At 40.1% G+C, this 22,072-nt stretch overlaps 1 protein-coding gene and 1 long non-coding RNA gene across 2 annotated transcripts; both read left to right on the top strand.

The window, feature by feature from the left end:
* Positions 1-9,163: 9,163 nt before the first annotated feature.
* On the top strand, positions 9,164-12,267 carry LOC146385360 (uncharacterized). Its single transcript, XR_014800477.1, has 4 exons — positions 9,164-9,352; positions 9,447-9,531; positions 11,090-11,424; positions 11,723-12,267. It is a non-coding gene; the product is annotated as an uncharacterized LOC146385360 (long non-coding RNA).
* An 873-nt stretch (positions 12,268-13,140) lies between these two features.
* LOC146385359 (ubiquitin carboxyl-terminal hydrolase 37-like) lies at positions 13,141-16,636 on the top strand. Its single transcript, XM_084931062.1, has 8 exons — positions 13,141-13,766; positions 13,859-13,982; positions 14,068-14,219; positions 14,325-14,424; positions 14,565-14,641; positions 14,822-14,930; positions 15,540-15,597; positions 15,767-16,636. The coding sequence occupies exons 1-8, from the start codon at positions 13,663-13,665 to the stop codon at positions 15,949-15,951; spliced, it is 909 nt and encodes a 302-aa protein (XP_084787188.1). The 5' UTR covers positions 13,141-13,662; the 3' UTR covers positions 15,952-16,636.
* Positions 16,637-22,072: the final 5,436 nt, after the last annotated feature.

Raw genomic sequence — 22,072 nt, 5'->3', positions numbered from 1 at the left:
TCTAAGAAGAACTAAGTCAAAATCACTGTTTGCTTGAATCAGTTGACTTCCAGAAGTTGGATTCATTTGTCTTAATGTGATTTCAGGACACTACATCTGTAGTTCTGTCCATCCTGAGGAGAGTCAGCACTCTACATCAGATCGCTGGCTCACCTATAATGACGCACAGGTGCTCCACACAACTGGATCTGCAGCTTGTGAGGAACAGCAGCACTCGGCCTACATCCTGTTTTACAAGAGAAACGTAAGAAGACACAGCATCTCATCCTGAAGTGAGAGAATTCTTAAATGTCCTGTTACCTTGTTAACCAGTTTTGTCTTCATTCTCAGTTCTGAAACAGGAAATGGAAGGAAGGAAGGAAGTTAAGGTCATCATCATGCTGAGAAGAAACAACACTCGTCCCAGCCCACCATCGCACACTGGAGGACAAGTACTGGTAAGTATTGCCCTCAGGAGGAAGGGTCCTCCCAGAGAGCCTGGTTCCTCCCAAGATTTCTTCCTCCAGGAGGGAGTTTTTTCTTGCCACCGTCGCCCCACATTCACTGGTCTCATCAGCAGGGACATTTTTAACATCCTAAGACCTGAACTCTTTCATGGCATGCATTTTTCATTTCTCTGTGCCATTTGGGTTGATTGGGACCTGATGAATGTAAAAACAAAGACATCAGATTCGGACTATCTTTTTTTTGTTTCTCAAAACAATGAGATCCACATATGAGGACGTTCATTTTAAATTTCGATTGAACAGTGGCAGTGTAATGTCCTCCCTCATAAGTGGATGTCAGGTTTTTGAAGAGCAAAATTTTGTATTTTGGTCTAGACAACCCAAAATGTTATGTCCACATATGTGGACACCAGGTCCTAGGAGGTTAAAACAAATCTACTAGTAGTGCACCACTACTAGAGATCGTCCTTTTCTGGACCAGTGTTTGGCTTGCTCTCTGGCAACAAATTAGTGCTGTCAGTGTTAACGTTATTTTAACTAATGACGTTTACGCTGACATCACTAATTTTATAGTTATTATTATTAATATTATTATTAATTTATTTGTAAAAGAAATTAAATTAAAAAAAACAAAGAAATTATTTAATTCTTTGTTATTTAGTTTTATTAAAATCAAAATAACAACAAAACAAAAATAACTAATAAAAAAATATTAAAAGTATTCAGCAGTGTTTTGTGAAATTTGTAATGAGCCTTAGTTAAGTTGATGTCACAGAAGTTTCTGAATCATTTAGATTGTTCAACAAACTGATTCACTCAGGTAAAGATGGTAAGCTGGAGCAATGGTACCCTTGGAGTTCAGTTTAAGTTTTCAGACAAACATTCACTCGATCAGTTGCAGCTTCTGCTTTTAAATAAATGATTTAGCTGCAAATGTTTAGCTGCAGGTAGCAAAGTCCAAAAGTGACAACATTTCCACTGCAGTCTCTCCAGAAATGGCTTATAAAATTTTGACCAAATTAGACATTTATCCTTGGATCATTGACAACCCTGTAGGGTGAAAATCTTTAATTGTACCTTTTATAACATTTTAACAAGTTACTGTCTCCTGCTGCATGTTTCCTGTTTTGGCTGAACTTCATCAGCTCAAAAAACTCACCGTGCTGTGGTGTACTAAATGACCTCATGTACAGGACACACTGAAGGCAGGTTTGCAACGTTTAATCAACAAAGTCAAGATCAGTTAACAACAGCTGAACTAAAGACTTTCTTTTTCTCATTGATAAAATGAGGTCCATGCCAATGTGCTCAAATGGGACCTCCATTAATGGTGAGGGGCATAAAGGTGCTTTTTAAATGACCAGCTGGTTCACCAGCTGACACCACTGGACGCACACCATCGGCGCACATCCAAACATGCAAAAAATGCAAGATGGTGGTGCGCACAGATACAGCGGCTCTATGCTCTCCACTTACCCAATTTCACTGTGCAAGAAACTGCACAATGACAATAAAAAGCTCTAAGTCTAAAACAGTTTCCTGGCCAGTAAAATCGGGCAATTATTCGCTCCAGAATTTTATCTTATTCCAGGTGACCAGCCATCGACTTGTAATGAGCCAGCTAAAACAATAATTTCTCAGTGGCTCTTCTGGCACCAACAAGTGGGTGTGTTCTTCCATCGTGCAAGTGTCACGACACACTGAACATGGTCTGTCCCTACTCGTTACAACATGTGGAAATGTCAGTGCTATGTCAGGGCGCACTATTTGACTATCAGCTTTCATCATTTGATCAACGGGCCAGTTGCATAATGCCATTATCTTCTGTGTAGCGAATTGCTGGAACGGGCAACCCAAACGCCACGTGTCCCTGTTGGTGGTGTGTGCAGGCCTACATACTGCCCTATTGAGCTACTAAACCCCGACCAATCAGTTTTCAGATTTAAGGGGTATGATGGCCGTCAGCTAACTGCAGCCGTTACTCTATGCATTTTCCCCCGATATTTCTTTTCCACCAGTACTATGGGGTATTTGTGAATGTCCACGACTGACCCGGCCAGCTGGTTTTTTGACAGGGTCACGGCAGTTTCAAGATTTAAAAAAAATCCCTTTCACTGACAGACTGAAGGAAAGCTCCTCAAAAATGGAGGGTCTTCAAGCTCCTCAGTGGCAGGAAAAGGTTTCCCGGACCCAGTGTTGTATATTTGTTTCCCAAAAGATTGAAATAGTGGAGAGAAATCAGGTTCTGAAACCATCCAGAAGACAAAGTCTCCAACTGGTTTGTGGAAGTCCAGTTTCTCCAAATTAATCAGTGGGTGAAATGTCTCTTCATGGATGGTTTTGATTCTGTTGTTGTTCACAAACAAAGCCCTCAAAGCAGCATATGAAAGAAAGTCATCTTTCATTGTTGTCTCCAGCGTGTTAAAAGAGAGATCGAGCTCAGTGATGACTTTTGAAGCGGCTGCAGGGACTTCTCGAAGGTTTTGACTCAAACGGTCGCAGGATGTTGTTCATAGTGGTGACACTGTTGACTGGTGATTGACAAGCACTGAGATACTAACATGACAAACACAAGAAACATCATGACTTATTCTCCTGAGTGCCTGCAAAACACAAAATCAAACTCAAAGCTTTTCTCTCAGGTGCTGGTGTGGCACAATCTAATGATAAAAAAAGGTCATGCTAACAGCCTTTGGAGCACAGCTCCACAAAATAACAGCTTTTGGAGCACAAAATGCATTACAGGTAAACCCAGTACCCAAACATGTTAACAAGGATAAAGAAAAAATCTGAAACAAAAGCAGGTAGTGTGGTGATTTATGTTGTGAGGATGCTTTCACTCCCATCAAAGTCACCCAGTGTTGAGAACCCAAATGAGCCCAGAAACCTCAAGTGGCTGCAACCAACAGCGAACGCCAAGAAGTGCATGCTGAGCCAGAAACATGCAGAAAACCCAAAAGAGGCAAGACAGCACATCTTGGTCCCACTCAGGCAGTACCAACACCTGGAAAGAGGAGCCCACAGTTCAGACCCAAGGTCACTGGTAAGGACACCAGCCAGTTTTAAGTCTAGTTTCATTTTAGTTAGTGTTATGGCCTGTCTAAGGGTGGCCAGACCATAATATAGGGGTGATCCACCCCTGTCTGACCCCAAGCAGTACATCACACAACCAGTACAATTTTGATGGTGATTTATTTACAGTGATTGAATTCTAACAAAGGAAAGGAGCGAACTATAGCTTCGGGGTGGACCCCAAAACAACAAACAAGAGGGACCGTATCAAAAGGATGTACAAAACTTATTTATGAAAAGAATAAAACCAAATGACAATGTCTTATCTCCCTAACTAACAAAAACATAAGAAAAGGGTAATCAAATAAAAAGGCAGTCCACCCCTACATGCTCCTGTATAAAGAAACAGGTAACACAAAGCCTGCCGGTTGAGGTCCATGGCGGTGTCATCTCATATGTTGTCTCCAGGTCATTAGCCAATCTGTATGGTCCGTCCCATGGATGCACCAATCACGGAAAGGCACCTGCACACTCAGATTTACATATGAGACAACATTACAACAACAGTCGTAACATTAACTAAAAATGTTTTTCATCATCTCGTTTTAACTTCTGGTTTAGCTTCAGCTAACTAAAACTAAATGGACCTTGGAGATAATCACATCTTAATAGAGTGAACCATAGACTGTATAAAAGATAGGACCATTGCAACTTTACTGCAGCACTTCACCCTTTCACATAGTCCCAGCTCTTCTCTGTCATGTTTTATGGTGCTGCAAATGTCTTCAGTTGGTGAAAGGTCTGGACTGCTGGTGTCTTGTTGTGCTTGCTATGCATCCCTGACTCTTTTCTTCTTTCTGCATCAAGTAAGGAATGTAGTGAAAGTTCCCAAGAGGTTAAAAACACCACTGGAAAAAATGCCATCAGACCTGAGTTGGGACACTTGGATTATGGAGCTTCTGGACCAAGAGAGTGGATGGGAGCATGTGTTTAACAAGTAAGAGAATAATGTCCCCCAGAATGTCCCGAACTAACAAAAACATGAGAAAAGGGTAATCAAATAAAAAGGCAGTCCACCCCTACATGCTCCTGTATAAAGAAACAGGTAACACAAAGCCTGCTGGTTGAGGTCCATGGCGGTGTCATCTTATATGTTGTCTCCAGGTCAAGGAGACAACATATAAGATGGATAGACAGACAGATTTCAAAATAGCCAGCTGGAATGTTAAGGGGTTGAATAACGGGATTAAGAGGAAGAAAATGTTAACATATCTAAAGTTATCAAGAGTTGATATAGCCTTTATTCAAGAAATGCACATGTGCAAGTCAGAAGCCTTAAAACTTAAATGTTCCTGGGTAGGTAAAGTCTTTTCCAGTCCTGGAACTGATAAAAGTAGGGGAGTGTCGGTTCTGATTCATAAAGCAGTTAGCTTTGCTGAAACAAAAGTAATAACAGATAAGGAAGGTAGATTTATATTGGTTTATGGACAACTACTGGACACACCAATAATTTTATGTAATATCTATGCACCTAATGCGGACATACTCGCCTTTTTTCATAACCTGTCACAGTATCTTTTGGAATTAGAAGGTGCACAAATAGTGGTAGGAGGAGATTTTAATCAAATACTGGATCAAGACCTAGATAGATCACTTCCTAGGAGAGGCACAGAGAGTAAATCTGTAGTTGCCATAAGGCAGATGACCTCAGATTTAGGTCTGAATGATATTTGGCGGACAATGCATCCAGAAGGCAGGGAATATTCCTTTTACTCTCCGCCTCATAATGTTTATACTAGAATCGACTACTTTCTTATTTCTGAAGCCTTAGTGAATAACTCTATAGATTCAAGTATTGGTAATATAGTATTCTCGGACCATGTGCCAATTTTTCTGTGTCTTGGAAATATTTTACAGATTCCTCAAAGCCGCAGATGGCATTTAAATGTGTCCTTAATTAAAGACTCTGGGTTTATTAAATTGATAAGAGATGAAATACAATTTTACAAACAGACAAATAATCGAGAGGACACTACATTGGCTACTTGGTGGGATGCTATGAAGGCATACTTAAGGGGGAGGATAATTTCTTACGCTTCCTTTAAAAAGAAGGCAGCTAACAAGAATATCATTACGTTAGAAGCCAAATTAAAGGCACTTGAGGCAGTACATTCCCATACAAAAGACAGAGTTACGTTGAATAAAATTGTTCAAGTTAAATATAAGTTGAATGTACTGTACAACAGAAAGGCAGAATACGCTTTATTTCGCATTAATCAAGCATATTGGGAAATGGGAGAAAAGCCGAGTCGTTTATTAGCATACCGTCTTAAACAGAAAGACAGTATGAACCATATCCCAGGCATACGACAATCAGATGGGGTTATTTCAACTTCTATTAGACATATAAATGATGGATTCAGGGCCTTTTACAATAATCTTTATTCTACACAAGGGAGTTTAGATGAACAGAAATTCAAAGCATTCTTTACTGATTTAAACCTGCCACAGCTTTCTACTACTGACCAGCAGATTATAGATGCTCCAATTACAGTGGAGGAGATTACCCGTGCAATTAACAGTATGCCACTTAATAAAGCTCCAGGATTAGATGGGTTACCATTGGATTTCTATAGAGCATTTGAGGATATGTTAAGTCCCCTGTTGCTCGATGTTTATAATGAGGCGTTCAAAGTAGGCTCATTACCTCAGTCAATGCACTCTGGACTTATAACATTTATTCTTTAAACTGGGAAAGACCCTTTAGACCCAAGTGGTTACCGCCCCATATCTTTGCTGAATTCTGACCAAAAAATCTTGGCAAAGGTCTTAGCGGGTCGATTAAAAGTAGTAATGGTGAAAATAATTCATGCAGACCAATCTGGTTTTGTTCCAAACCGCTATGGTTCAGATAATATTAGGCGGTTGGTTAATTTGCAAAATTATGTATATGATTCAGTACATCCAACAGTGGCCCTATCGCTGGATGCTGCAAAAGCTTTTGATTGTGTTGAGTGGGATTATCTGTTTAAGACATTATAAAAGTTTGGTTTTGGTGACAATTTTATTAGGTGGATAAAGATATTATATTTTGGCGAGCTCAGACAAGGAGGAGACGGAGGTATCGTTTGGTCTTGCTTTCCGTGAGCTAGCCAGGGAGCACAGCCGTTTATTAACATCTGCAGAAGAACACTGCCGCTAGCTAACTGCTCAGCACGGCAACAGAACAGCAACAACAACACACAGGGCGCCCTCTGACCCCGGAAGGACACACCGTCGCAGCCAGAGGGCGTCACCCGTCACTATGGTAACATAAACAAAACATCACAAACAGAACCCCGAACAGCCCTGACCCGCTACAATATGATTCGCCTTCAGCGCGAGTATTGACGAATGGGCTCATATCAGACCTATTCCTTTTACAGAGATCCACAAGACAGGGTTGTCCCCTTAGCCCCGGTCTTTTTGTAATTGCTATAGAGCCTTTGGCACAAAAACTGAGAAATAATGTAAATATATTTGAAATTTCGATGGGTAATAGTCAACATAAGCTTCTATTATATGCAGATGATATGTTGTTACTTATGACCCAGCCTGGGAAGTCAATTCCAGCCCTATTAGAATGTGTAGAAAGCTTTACGCTGCTTTCAGGGTATCGCGTCAACTGGGATAAATCAGAGGCAATGCCTATGTCAGGACACTGCCCCCATACTTTATTTAAACAGTGGGAGTTTCGGTGGTCCGTGAATGGTTTGAGGTATTTGGGGATACAAATGACCTCGGATTACACTAAGATGGTTCGAGCAAATATGGAGCCAATGTTGGAAAGAATAAAAATGGAATTTGGTAGATGGTCCAGAGTACGTCTCACAATATGGGGTAAAATTAGTTGTATTAAGATGATGACTGCACCCATGATCTTTTATATTTTATCTAATATTCCATTACACATTCCAGATAAGTATTTCAAAGATCTAGACTTTTTAATCCGGCAGTTTCTTTGGGGTAGCTCACCGCATCGTTTAAGTATTAAGAAACTTCAAGCGAGTGCAAAACAAGGAGGTTTTTCATTGCCTAATTTCCAATGGTATTATTGGGTGATGAACGTGAAACAACTTAGAGCTTGGTTACCTACTGCACCAGTTAAACCCATCTGGTCCCGTATAGAGACGGAAGTTAATGGCGGTATTTCTCCTTGGAGGGAGCTGTTTGATACCAGTCATAAAACTACCCATCCTATAATTGCAAAGACATTGTGGTTTAAATTACATAGGGCAGGTCGCTGGGACTTTATTAAATCACCTTCGGCAACCTTATGGAGTAATAAAAGAATTTTAATTGGAGGGACATCGGTTGACTGGTTACAGTGGCGTAAAGCAGGCATCCTTAATGTATCAGATTTATTTGACTGTGGGACTAAATGTTTTTTAAGCTTTGATAAAATTGTAGAGTTATATAAGTTGCAGCGTAATCAATTCTGGAGATATGTCCAAATACATAGTTCATTATCGAAGTGGCTGGGAACCCCCTTGAGTTGTCTTGTGGGCAACCCTATGGAAGTCCTGCTCTCAAGATCACCCTTGGGTAAAGGCATTACCTCTAAGATTTATCACTTATTGCAAGAACGGTCAGCTGACCCTCTCCTTAAAGTTAAGGGCTACTGGGCCCAGGACATGGCATTGGACATATCTTCAGTTGAATGGGATTCATGTTTTCAAAATGTTAATACTATGTATAAAGAAACAGGCAGTAGATTTATTCAACTTAAGATAATCCATAGGTGGCATCGAACACCGCAACAATTGTATAAATGGAACCTGGCCTCTACGGACGAATGTTGGAGATGTGATGGTCAAAATGCTTTGATTTTACATATCTTATGGAGCTGTTCGGCACTTCGGGATTGGTGGGAAAATATAATGGAGGTAATTTTCAGTGTTTTAAAAAGGAGATTTGGTATCTCACCAAAACTGTCCATACTTGGTATAACCACAGAACTTTCTGATGGAGATTTTTCCAGTTATACAAAAAGATGGATTATTTTGGCTCTTACTACGGCCAAACGGGTCCTGCTAAGACATTGGCGGAAAAAGAACCCCCCTCCCTATGAAGAGTGGCTAAAGACAATGGCTAAGTTGGCGTCTTACGAAAAAGTGACTTATGGTTTATTAGACAAATTGCCTCAATATGATTGTATTTGGTCCCCCTTTACAAGCTGGCTTTCTGTAACTTGAAGAACAGAGGAGTAATGACAGAGTGGTGGTGTGGGGATTGGTGTGCGAAGAAAGAATAGGATAACTTCCCTTTGTTTTGTTTTTTGTTGTTGTAGTGTTTTGTTTTGTTGTTGTTTTGTTTTTGTTTGTTTGTTTTTTAAACTATTTATTTATGTAGTTATCCTTAAGCTCTGTTATTGAAGTTTAAAATGAAATAAATAAAAATTGTTGATGATAAAAATAAAAATAAAAAGTTTAAACTTCAAAGCTCATGCATACATGCACATCCAGTGCTCAGTGTCTAATTGTGTGTTTGTGTTTTTACCTTTTTGCAGTAGCGTAGTGAAACATTTGGGCGGTGGATAAATAATGGAAAATAAAATTCAGACTACAAACGGCTTCAGGTGAGTACACGTGGTGCACAAGGACCAAAGCTCACCTTCTCAACCTGGACAAAATGAATTATTTTACACTGATACTGTAAACTTTTGTTTGTGTGTCAGGTTTCCATACATCGGAAACAGCTGCTGCATCTGTAATTCTGTCCATCCAGAGGAGAGTCAGCACTCTACATCAGATCCTTGGCTCACCTATAATGACGCACAGGTGCTGCACACAACTGGATCTGCAGCTTGTGAGGAACAGCAGCACTCAGCCTACATCCTGTTTTACAAGAGAAACGTAAGAAGACACAGCATCTCATCCTGAAGTGAGAGAATGGCACGCCAGCTGCAGCCTAATCCAATCTCTCTTCTTTTCTTTTTTCGGTGCCCAGACACCCTTCAGTTTCATCATGTCATCCCTAACAATAGCTGTAGAGTTGGATGGAGGATGAAGACAGCAGAGAGCAAAAGAAACAGGTAAGAGCAGACAGGTAGTCAGAGTTAACAAAAACTTTTAAAGCCAGTGTAGCTTCTGTTTTGAACACATTTATTGATGACAATTTTACATAAATAAGCAGTGTGTTATACTGTTATCAGATGTGGAGTCTCACTAACCACTTTAATAGTGACTTGTGTCCCAAATACTGTTTATTTGTCTTAGTTACAGATAGTGAAATAAAAATGGAAAATGATTCTTTCATAATTGTATACTCAGCTTGGTCAAGACAATAATTCGAGAACGAGGGGCAGGATTTTGAATTGATGCCATTGGTGCATCTACTAAAGTTCTGGGGTCAGTTTGAATATCAGTGACCTTGACCTCAAGTTCAAAGGTCAAGTTTTCTGAAAATCTTGTGAATGCTACAACTCTGACGAGAAGTAAGTCTCCTAGGTCTTTAAATTTGTATATAGGTGAATCTACTAGGAAGCTGAAGGGTTGCACTGCGGGCCATCTGTAGAGGTGTAGAGTCAACAACCTGTCTCTGAACGTGGACAAAACAAAAGAGATTGTTGACTTCAGGAGAGCACAGTGGGATCACTGCCCACTTAACATGAATGGATCCTCTGTGGAGGTCGTCAAGAGCACCAGATTTCTTGGTGTCCACCTGGCGGAGAACCTCTCCTGCTCCCTCAACACCAGCTCCATAACCAAGAAGGCCCAGCAGCATCTCTACTTCATGCAGAAGCTGAGGAAAGCCCATCTCCCACCATCCATTCTCACCACCTTTTACAGTGGGACTAACGAGAGCATCCTAAGTAGCTGCATCACTGTCTGGTATGGTAACTGCAGCGTATTGGATCGCAGTACCCTACAACGGATTGTGAGAGCAGCTGAGAAGATCATTGGAGCCCCTCTCCCCTCCTTATAACAACCGCTTGCTGGAGGACCCCACACACCCTTCAAACACACTCTTCACCCTGCTGCCTTCTGGAAAGAGGTCCCAGAACATCCGGGCCCTCGCTACCAAACTACGGAAAAGTTTCTTCCCACAAGCCGTCAGACCCCTGAACACTCAGTGACTGCACTGGCACACGCACACCTACACACACGTCACTACCAAGCACTTATCTGCAGTATCTCACACTCATACACATACATACAGACACCAAGTTACTTTTGCACAATACTCAGCATTTTGCACATTTCCATTGTCTTGTGTCTGTATCGTCCTGTTCTGTCTAGTTTTGCACTGTTTTGTCTTGTTTATTTTTGCAGTTTATGCACACTGCCCTTTATGTAGTCCTGGGTTTGTCCGTATATGTCATATATAGCACCAGGGTCTCGGAGGAACGCTGTCTCATTTCACTCTGTACAGTACCTCTGCACGTGGTTAAAATGACAATAAAAGCCACTTGACTTGACCTGTTTTTGTAGCAGTTGCTTGGAGACGAGTACCATACAGTTCAAATGGGCATACATTCCAAAATATGCAAATTAGCCCCATACATCATAATGATGATGTTTGCTGTTCAGGGTATGAACATTCTATGCTGAAAGTTTATAAATATACAACCTTTGACTGCTTGTTTTCAGTTGAACTTTTGCAAAGCTGAGGAGATTTTCGCTGCGATCACCTCAAGTCCAAAGATGTTTAAACTTCTTTTTCACAGAAAGGTAAGTTTGAAGAGACTCGCAGCACATTTCTCTGAATATTTTCTTATGGTAAATAAGCATTTTTGAAACTTTTACGGAAGCTTCTTGAATGATTTCTGTAAAAACTGAATTTTGAATCCAAATGAAGGATTTTGTATTTTCATACCATATACTTTGTTTTATGCCATTACTGATGTTGGTTTTCTTGTTTCTAAACAGAAATCACACAAACAAAACGTGGCAGAGAAGGAAATTCCTTCTACGTCTCATCAGAGGTAAAGAAATGCGCCACTCTTTAATGCTGCTGGAGATATTTATAGCAGTGGTTTAGTTGGAGCTCTTTTATTTCCCTTTTATTGGTGTTTTGTAGTTACATCTTTTTTACTACTTCTAGTCTTGTCTATAATTTATATTGATTCAGAGATTAGCGTTTGAAAATGTAGAGTGTAAATGTACAAAATACATGATTTTGTTCCATTACAGTTATTAATTTTTATCTGCAATCTCCAGCATGTACTCCTTGTTAAAAATTTCCACTTTGAAAAATAACATTTACACTTTTGTCCTCATCAGCATCCCGGATGCTTCTGTTGCTGAAAATGGTCAAAAGAAGAAGAGAAAATGGAGACACCTCTGCTGTTCCTCGGTTTGCTTTTACACAAAACATATGAAATGCACATTCTCTTTAAATTGCACTTGTTAATTTAAAGTGACTTTACTTTTTTAATAAACGTATGTTTGTTCGTCCTCTGCAGCAAACTGACAGCGATGCAGAGGCAGAGACCAACACTGTGAAGACACAAAAAAAGTGTCGCTGGTTTCTTTTTAAATTCTGGAAGGTATGTTTTATGGAAAGAGTCACTGTCATCAAGCATTTACTCATCACAGTTAAATGAGAAGAATTAAGAGCAATTTAGCACAGCTATGTCCTCAAATTAAGTTCAAAGATGTTTAAACGTTTTGTTTTTTTCACAGAAAGGTAAGTTTGAAGAGACTTGCAGGATGTTTCTCTAAATATTTTTTGTGGTGAATAAGCATTTTTGAAGCTTTTAATGAAGCTTCATGGATGATTTCTGTAAAAACTGAATTTTGATCAGAACCAAATGAAGGATTTTGTATTTCACAGGACAAACTTTAAAACTGAATTTAAAGCATGAATAAATTGTTTTTATTTTATTTAAAGATATTCCTATATATCTGCTTCATGAGCTGACAGCTCACTAAAGTGATAAATAATATGAAATAATACCAAATTTTCTAACTGGACACTTTTCATGGAGAGACTCCCTTGGTATGTTTGTTTTATGCCATTACTGATGTTGGTTTTCTTGTTTCTAAACAGAAATTACACAAACAAAACGTGGCAGAGAAGGAAATTCCTTCTACGTCTCATCAGAGGTAAAGAAATGCGCCACTCTTTAATGCTGCTGGAGATATTTATAGCAGTGGTTTAGTTGGAGCTCTTTTATTTCCCTTTTATTGGCATTTTTCTTCCACCTTGTGTATTTACATCTTTTTTACTACTTCTAGTCTTGTCTATTATTTATATGGTTGCAGAGATTAGCGTTTGAAAATGTAGAGTGTAAATGTATAAAATACATGATTTTGTTCATGTTGGTATTCCATTACAGTTATTCACTGTTATTAGCAATCTGTATTAGCAAAATGTACTCCTTCTTATAAATTTCCACAACATTTACACTTTTCTCCTGATCAGCATCCCGGATGCTTCTGTTGCTGCCACACCAGCTAACCCTGAAAATGGTCAAAAGAAGAAGAAGAAGAGAAAATGGAGACACTTCTTCTGCTGTTCCTCGGTTTGCTTTTACACAAAACATATGAAATGCACATTCTCTTTAAAATGCACTTGTTAATTTTAAGTGACTTTACTTTTTTAATAAACTTATGTTTGTTCGTCCTCTGCAGCAAACTGACAGCGATGCAGAGGCAGAGAGCAACACAGTGAAGACACAAAACAGGTGTCGCTGGTCTCTTTTTAAATCCGGGAAGGTATGTTTTATGGAAAGAGTCACTGTCATCAAGCATTTAAATGAGAGCAATTAAGAGCAATGAGGCACACAGCTATGTCCTTTATATATAGCAGGTAAGAAGCACCACGGAAAAGATCCCAGCAGACCTGATTTGGGACACTTTGATTATGGAGCTTCTGGACCAAGAGAGTGGATGGGAGCATGTGTTTAACAGGTAAGAGAAAGACGTCCTCCAAAATGTTTCAACTTCAAAGCTCATGCATACACGCACATACACTGCTCAGCATCCTGACATCTTTCCTAATTTTGTGTTTGTGTTTTTACCTTTTTGGAGCAGTGTAGCATGCGGTGGAAAAATAATAGAAAGTCAAACTGAGACTATAGACTGCTTCGGGTGAGTACACGTGGTGCACAAAGACCAAAGCTCACTTTGTCAAAGTGGAGAAAATGAATTCTTTTACACTGATACTGTAAACGTTGTGCGTGTGTGTCAGGTTTCCAAACATCGGAAACACCTGCTACATGAACTCCTGCCTGCAGAGCCTCCTCAACATTGAGGAGTTCATAAGAGACATCAGGCGTCAGGAGGTTTTGTGGAGCACAGATCCAGAAGCTCAGCTCTTAAGGTGCGCTACGTCAACCTTCTACTTTCTTCAAAAACCTGAAGAACAAAGAGATCTAACAGCAGAAATGTCTGTTTACCCTTTCCTTTCTACAGAAGGCTCATTGATGTCAGGGACTGTCATGAGTCAACAGATTATGGCCTTAAAGATCACCACCTAAGAGCTTTTAAGAAGGCATTCAGCAGTCAAGCTCCTGAATACACCGGCAGTGCACAGAAAGTGCGTCAGCTATTTGGACATTTCGTTTTTTGCTTTACCTTCTGATTTTGATGTACTGTTTTAAATCTCTCTGCTTTTCTTTCAGGACGCTCATGAATTCCTAACATTGTTCCTCAATGAGGTCAAAAGGCTCACACCTCACCTGGAGAGGAACGCAGCTCTCCTGGGCCAAAGTTATACCTGCCCAGTAGAAGACCATCACATTTTTAAAATGGAAAACATGAGGACATGCAAGAGGTAAGCCTGTCTTTCAGAAACGCAGAGCTGGTTGCAATATTTTCATATACCTCTTTTCCACCTACCTGATCTTTACTTTAACTACGTTACTCCTGAAATGTGTAGCTGCGGTCACCAATCATCACAGCAAGAGGAATTCACCAGCTTGTCTCTTGACCTGGTTCCAGAGGGGTCTGTTATAAACATGTTAGAGACATACTTGAAGGTAAGATCACAAATTCCAATAGAGTTGTAGTGTCAGCGATCTTAACACACCTTTTTTGTTAGTGTTTGTGTGTATGTGTGTGTGCATATGTTGAGATTTCTTTCTAACATAAAGCCTGTTTTCTCTGTGCTGTTGTTCAGGAACAAGAAATAGAATTTCGCTGTGATTGTGGAGGGACGGCCTCAGAACTGAAGTCGTCTTTTGATACACTGCCAAGGTGAGTAAGGTCACATCAGAATTGATCGACTGACCAGGTTTCCAAACTGTGGCGCATCAAATATCAGAGTTTTTCGAGACAATACTTGAGCAGTCGTTTTCTCCCATCTTCTGTTTGTGTTTGAAACTCATTCTTCTTATTTTCTACCTTGTTTGTTTTATTTTTTTTCTTTTCTGCCAGAGTTCTGATCTTGCATCTGAAGAGGTTTGGCTTTACACAAACCTACAAGATTCAGAAGGTGGATGACCCCGTCAGGCTGCAGAGGGACTTGGTGGTGCCATCCAATCAGGTAAAAACAGACTGCAGAACATCTCAGGCTACGTCCACACTAGCCCTGATAGATTTGAAAACTCCGTGTCCACACTAGCGTTTTCAGTCATTTTCAAATAGCTGTGCGTCTGCATTGAAACGGCCGAAAACGCTTACGTTCCAGTCCTGCGCATGCGCAAAAGTGAGTGAGAATAACAGAATTTGAAGAAAAGCTATCCGGAGCATGTACAAACTGATATTAATCTTTTTTAGGGCTGTCAAAGTTGAGAGCAATCAAAACAACTGCTGTATAATGCACTCGGCTATCTTTGTTTAATTGCTCACATGACTGCATCACATGACTAAAATGCGTCATCGTTTTAGAAAGTCTGCATTTTCGAGTGTCCACACTGCGACGGGACAACTCCGTTTTGAAATGTATGCGTTTTCGAGAGCGTTTTCAAGATGCTGTGTTTTTCCTTGAGGAAAACGCCATCTCAGTGTGGACGGGAGGTCAAAGCGGAGAGAAAACGATGTGTTTTCAAACGAAAACGCATTCGTGTGGACGTAGCCTCAGCAAATCAGCTTAATTATGGCACTGATGTGAGACTTTATGAAACTAACACTCTTTGGATTTGTTCCTTCTCAGGGTGGTGGCTGTTATAGTCTTGTCAGCATCATTAGTCATTATGGAGGCACAGAGTCAGGTAAAACAACAGACTTGTGACAAACAGAAAATGAAAACTTGCTACTTTTCAGTGAAGGACTCACACACAAAAGCTTTTGATGTTCTAAGAAGAACTAAGTCAAAATCACTGTTTGCTTGAATCAGTTGACTTCCAGAAGTTGGATTCATTTGTCTTAATGTGATTTCAGGACACTACATCTGTAGTTCTGTCCATCCTGAGGAGAGTCAGCACTCTACATCAGATCGCTGGCTCACCTATAATGACGCACAGGTGCTCCACACAACTGGATCTGCAGCTTGTGAGGAACAGCAGCACTCGGCCTACATCCTGTTTTACAAGAGAAACGTAAGAAGACACAGCATCTCATCCTGAAGTGAGAGAATTTTTAAATGTCCTGTTACCTTGTTAACCAGTTTTGTCTTCATTCTCAGTTCTGAAACAGGAAATGGAAGGAAGGAAGGAAGTTAAGGTCATCATCATGCTGAGAAGAAACAACACTCGTCCCAGCCCACCATCGCACACTGGAGGACAAGTACTGGTAAGTATTGCCCTCAGGAGGAAGGGTCCTCCCAGAGAGCCTGGTTCCTCCCAAGATTTCTTCCTCCAGGAGGGAGTTTTTTCTTGCCACCGTCGCCCCACATTCACTGGTCTCATCAGCAGGGACATTTTTAACATCCTAAGACCTGAACTCTTTCATGGCATGCATTTTTCATTTCTCTGTGCCATTTGGGTTGATTGGGACCTGATGAATGTAAAAACAAAGACATCAGATTCGGACTATCTTTTTTTTGTTTCTCAAAACAATGAGATCCACATATGAGGACGTTCATTTTAAATTTCGATTGAACAGTGGCAGTGTAATGTCCTCCCTCATAAGTGGATGTCAGGTTTTTGAAGAGCAAAATTTTGTATTTTGGTCTAGACAACCCAAAATGTTATGTCCACATATGTGGACACCAGGTCCTAGGAGGTTAAAACAAATCTACTAGTAGTGCACCACTACTAGAGATCGTCCTTTTCTGGACCAGTGTTTGGCTTGCTCTCTGGCAACAAATTAGTGCTGTCAGTGTTAACGTTATTTTAACTAATGACGTTTACGCTGACATCACTAATTTTATAGTTATTATTATTAATATTATTATTAATTTATTTGTAAAAGAAATTAAATTAAAAAAAACAAAGAAATTATTTAATTCTTTGTTATTTAGTTTTATTAAAATCAAAATAACAACAAAACAAAAATAACTAATAAAAAAATATTAAAAGTATTCAGCAGTGTTTTGTGAAATTTGTAATGAGCCTTAGTTAAGTTGATGTCACAGAAGTTTCTGAATCATTTAGATTGTTCAACAAACTGATTCACTCAGGTAAAGATGGTAAGCTGGAGCAATGGTACCCTTGGAGTTCAGTTTAAGTTTTCAGACAAACATTCACTCGATCAGTTGCAGCTTCTGCTTTTAAATAAATGATTTAGCTGCAAATGTTTAGCTGCAGGTAGCAAAGTCCAAAAGTGACAACATTTCCACTGCAGTCTCTCCAGAAATGGCTTATAAAATTTTGACCAAATTAGACATTTATCCTTGGATCATTGACAACCCTGTAGGGTGAAAATCTTTAATTGTACCTTTTATAACATTTTAACAAGTTACTGTCTCCTGCTGCATGTTTCCTGTTTTGGCTGAACTTCATCAGCTCAAAAAACTCACCGTGCTGTGGTGTACTAAATGACCTCATGTACAGGACACACTGAAGGCAGGTTTGCAACGTTTAATCAACAAAGTCAAGATCAGTTAACAACAGCTGAACTAAAGACTTTCTTTTTCTCATTGATAAAATGAGGTCCATGCCAATGTGCTCAAATGGGACCTCCATTAATGGTGAGGGGCATAAAGGTGCTTTTTAAATGACCAGCTGGTTCACCAGCTGACACCACTGGACGCACACCATCGGCGCACATCCAAAAATGCAAGATGGTGGTGCGCACAGATACAGCGGCTCTATGCTCTCCACTTACCCAATTTCACTGTGCAAGAAACTGCACAATGACAATAAAAAGCTCTAAGTCTAAAACAGTTTCCTGGCCAGTAAAATCGGGCAATTATTCGCTCCAGAGTTTTATCTTATTCCAGGTGACCAGCCATCGACTTGTAATGAGCCAGCTAAAACAATAATTTCTCAGTGGCTCTTCTGGCACCAACAAGTGGGTGTGTTCTTCCATCGTGCAAGTGTCACGACACACTGAACATGGTCTGTCCCTACTCGTTACAACATGTGGAAATGTCAGTGCTATGTCAGGGCGCACTATTTGACTATCAGCTCTCATCATTTGATCAAAGGGCCAGTTGCATAATGCCATTATCTTCTGTGTAGCGAATTGCTGGAACGGGCAACCCAAACGCCACGTGTCCCTGTTGGTGGTGTGTGCAGGCCTACATACTGCCCTATTGAGCTACTAAACCCCGACCAATCAGTTTTCAGATTTAAGGGGTGTGATGGCCGTCAGCTAACTGCAGCCGTTACTCTATGCATTTTCCCCCGATATTTCTTTTCCACCAGTACTATGGGGTATTTGTGAATATCCATGACTGACCCGGCCAGCTGGTCTTTGGACAGGGTCACGGCAGTTTCAAGATTTAAAAAAAATCCCTTTCACTGACAGACTGAAGGAAAGCTCCTCAAAAATGGAGGGTCTTCAAGCTCCTCAGTGGCAGGAAAAGGTTTCCCGGACCCAGTGTTGTATATTTGTTTCCCAAAAGATTGAAATAGTGGAGAGAAATCAGGTTCTGCAACCACCCAGAAGACAAAGTCTCCAACTGGTTTGGGGAAGTCCAGTTTCTCCAAATTAATCAGCGGGTGAAATGTCTCTTCATGGATGGTTTTGATTCTGTTGTTGTTCACAAACAAAGCCCTCAAAGCAGCATATGAAAGAAAGTCATCTTTCATTGTTGTCTCCAGCGTGTTAAAAGAGAGATCGAGCTCAGTGATGACTTTTGAAGCGGCTGCAGGGACTTCTCGAAGGTTTTGACTCAAACGGTCGCAGGATGTTGTTCATAGTGGTGACACTGTTGACTGGTGATTGACAAGCACTGAGATACTAACATGACAAACACAAGAAACATCATGACTTATTCTCCTGAGTGCCTGCAAAACACAAAATCAAACTCAAAGCTTTTCTCTCAGGTGCTGGTGTGGCACAATCTAATGATAAAAAAAGGTCATGCTAACAGCTTTTGGAGCACAGCTGCACAAAATAACAGCTTTTGGAGCACAAAATGCATTACAGGTAAACCCAGTACCCAAACATGTTAACAAGGATAAAGAAAAAATCTGAAACAAAAGCAGGTAGTGTGGTGATTTATGTTGTGAGGATGCTTTCACTCCCATCAAAGTCACCCAGTGTTGAGAACCCAAATGAGCCCAGAAACCTCAAGTGGCTGCAACCAACAGCGAACGCCAAGAAGTGCATGCTGAGCCAGAAACATGCAGAAAACCCAAAAGAGGCAAGACAGCACATCTTGGTCCCACTCAGGCAGTACGAACACCTGGAAAGAGGAGCCCACAGTTCAGACCCAAGGTCACTGGTAAGGACACCAGCCAGTTTTAAGTCTAGTTTCATTTTAGTTAGTGTTATGGCCTGTCTAAGGGTGGCCAGACCATAATATAGGGGTGATCCACCCCTGTCTGACCCCAAGCAGCACATCACACAACCAGTACAATTTTGATGGTGATTTATTTACAGTGATTGAATTCTAACAAAGGAAAGGAGCGAACTATAGCTTCGGGGTGGACCCCAAAACAACAAACAAGAGGGACCGTATCAAAAGGATGTACAAAACTTATTTATGAAAAGAATAAAACCAAATGACAGTGTCTTATCTCCCTAACTAACAAAAACATAAGAAAAGGGTAATCAAATAAAAAGGCAGTCCACCCCTACATGCTCCTGTATAAAGAAACAGGTAACACAAAGCCTGCCGGTTGAGGTCCATGGCGGTGTCATCTCATATGTTGTCTCCAGGTCATTAGCCAATCTGTATGGTCCGTCCCATGGATGCACCAATCACGGAAAGGCACCTGCACACTCAGATTTACATATGAGACAACATTACAACAACAGTCGTAACATTAACTAAAAATGTTTTTCATCATCTCGTTTTAACTTCTGGTTTAGCTTCAGCTAACTAAAACTAAATGGACCTTGGAGATAATCACATCTTAATAGAGTGAACCATAGACTGTATAAAAGATAGGACCATTGCAACTTTACTGCAGCACTTCACCCTTTCACATAGTCCCAGCTCTTCTCTGTCATGTTTTATGGTGCTGCAAATGTCTTCAGTTGGTGAAAGGTCTGGACTGCTGGTGTCTTGTTGTGCTTGCTATGCATCCCTGACTCTTTTCTTCTTTCTGCATCAAGTAAGGAATGTAGTGAAAGTTCCCAAGAGGTTAAAAACACCACTGAAAAAATGCCATCAGACCTGAGTTGGGACACTTGGATTATGGAGCTTCTGGACCAAGAGAGTGGATGGGAGCATGTGTTTAACAAGTAAGAGAATAATGTCCCCCAAAATGTCCCGAACTAACAAAAACATGAGAAAAGGGTAATCAAATAAAAAGGCAGTCCACCCCTACATGCTCCTGTATAAAGAAACAGGTAACACAAAGCCTGCTGGTTGAGGTCCATGGCGGTGTCATCTTATATGTTGTCTCCAGGTCAAGGAGACAACATATAAGATGGATAGACAGACAGATTTCAAAATAGCCAGCTGGAATGTTAAGGGGTTGAATAACGGGATTAAGAGGAAGAAAATGTTAACATATCTAAAGTTATCAAGAGTTGATATAGCCTTTATTCAAGAAATGCACATATGCAAGTCAGAAGCCTTAAAACTTAAATGTTCCTGGGTAGGTAAAGTCTTTTCCAGTCCTGGAACTGATAAAAGTAGGGGAGTGTCGGTTCTGATTCATAAAGCAGTTAGCTTTGCTGAAACAAAAGTAATAACAGATAAGGAAGGTAGATTTATATTGGTTTATGGACAACTACTGGACACACCAATAATTTTATGTAATATCTATGCACCTAATGCGGACATACTCGCCTTTTTTCATAACCTGTCACAGTATCTTTTGGAATTAGAAGGTGCACAAATAGTGGTAGGAGGAGATTTTAATCAAATACTGGATCAAGACCTAGATAGATCACTTCCTAGGAGAGGCACAGAGAGTAAATCTGTAGTTGCCATAAGGCAGATGACCTCAGATTTAGGTCTGAATGATATTTGGCGGACAATGCATCCAGAAGGCAGGGAATATTCCTTTTACTCTCCGCCTCATAATGTTTATACTAGAATCGACTACTTTCTTATTTCTGAAGCCTTAGTGAATAACTCTATAGATTCAAGTATTGGTAATATAGTATTCTCGGACCATGTGCCAATTTTTCTATGTCTTGGAAATATTTTACAGATTCCTCAAAGCCGCAGATGGCATTTAAATGTGTCCTTAATTAAAGACTCTGGGTTTATTAAATTGATAAGAGATGAAATACAATTTTACAAACAGACAAATAATCGAGAGGACACTACATTGGCTACTTGGTGGGATGCTATGAAGGCATACTTAAGGGGGAGGATAATTTCTTACGCTTCCTTTAAAAAGAAGGCAGCTAACAAGAATATCATTACGTTAGAAGCCAAATTAAAGGCACTTGAGGCAGTACATTCCCATACAAAAGACAGAGTTACGTTGAATAAAATTGTTCAAGTTAAATATAAGTTGAATGTACTGTACAACAGAAAGGCAGAATACGCTTTATTTCGCATTAATCAAGCATATTGGGAAATGGGAGAAAAGCCGAGTCGTTTATTAGCATACCGTCTTAAACAGAAAGACAGTATGAACCATATCCCAGGCATACGACAATCAGATGGGGTTATTTCAACTTCTATTAGACATATAAATGATGGATTCAGGGCCTTTTACAATAATCTTTATTCTACACAAGGGAGTTTAGATGAACAGAAATTCAAAGCATTCTTTACTGATTTAAACCTGCCACAGCTTTCTACTGCTGACCAGCAGATTATAGATGCTCCAATTACAGTGGAGGAGATTACCCGTGCAATTAACAGTATGCCACTTAATAAAGCTCCAGGATTAGATGGGTTACCATTGGATTTCTATAGAGCATTTGAGGATATGTTAAGTCCCCTGTTGCTCGATGTTTATAATGAGGCGTTCAAAGTAGGCTCATTACCTCAGTCAATGCACTCTGGACTTATAACATTTATTCTTTAAACTGGGAAAGACCCTTTAGACCCAAGTGGTTACCGCCCCATATCTTTGCTGAATTCTGACCAAAAAATCTTGGCAAAGGTCTTAGCGGGTCGATTAAAAGTAGTAATGGTGAAAATAATTCATGCAGACCAATCTGGTTTTGTTCCAAACCGCTATGGTTCAGATAATATTAGGCGGTTGGTTAATTTGCAAAATT

This window comes from Perissodus microlepis, chromosome 6 (genome assembly GCF_051167445.1).
Source record: "Perissodus microlepis isolate ML-2025 ecotype Zambia chromosome 6, ASM5116744v1, whole genome shotgun sequence".
NCBI classification, from domain to species: Eukaryota; Metazoa; Chordata; class Actinopteri; order Cichliformes; family Cichlidae; genus Perissodus; species Perissodus microlepis.
Note: the sequence above shows the minus strand (reverse complement) of the source record. Positions and strands in the feature narration are given on the sequence as shown.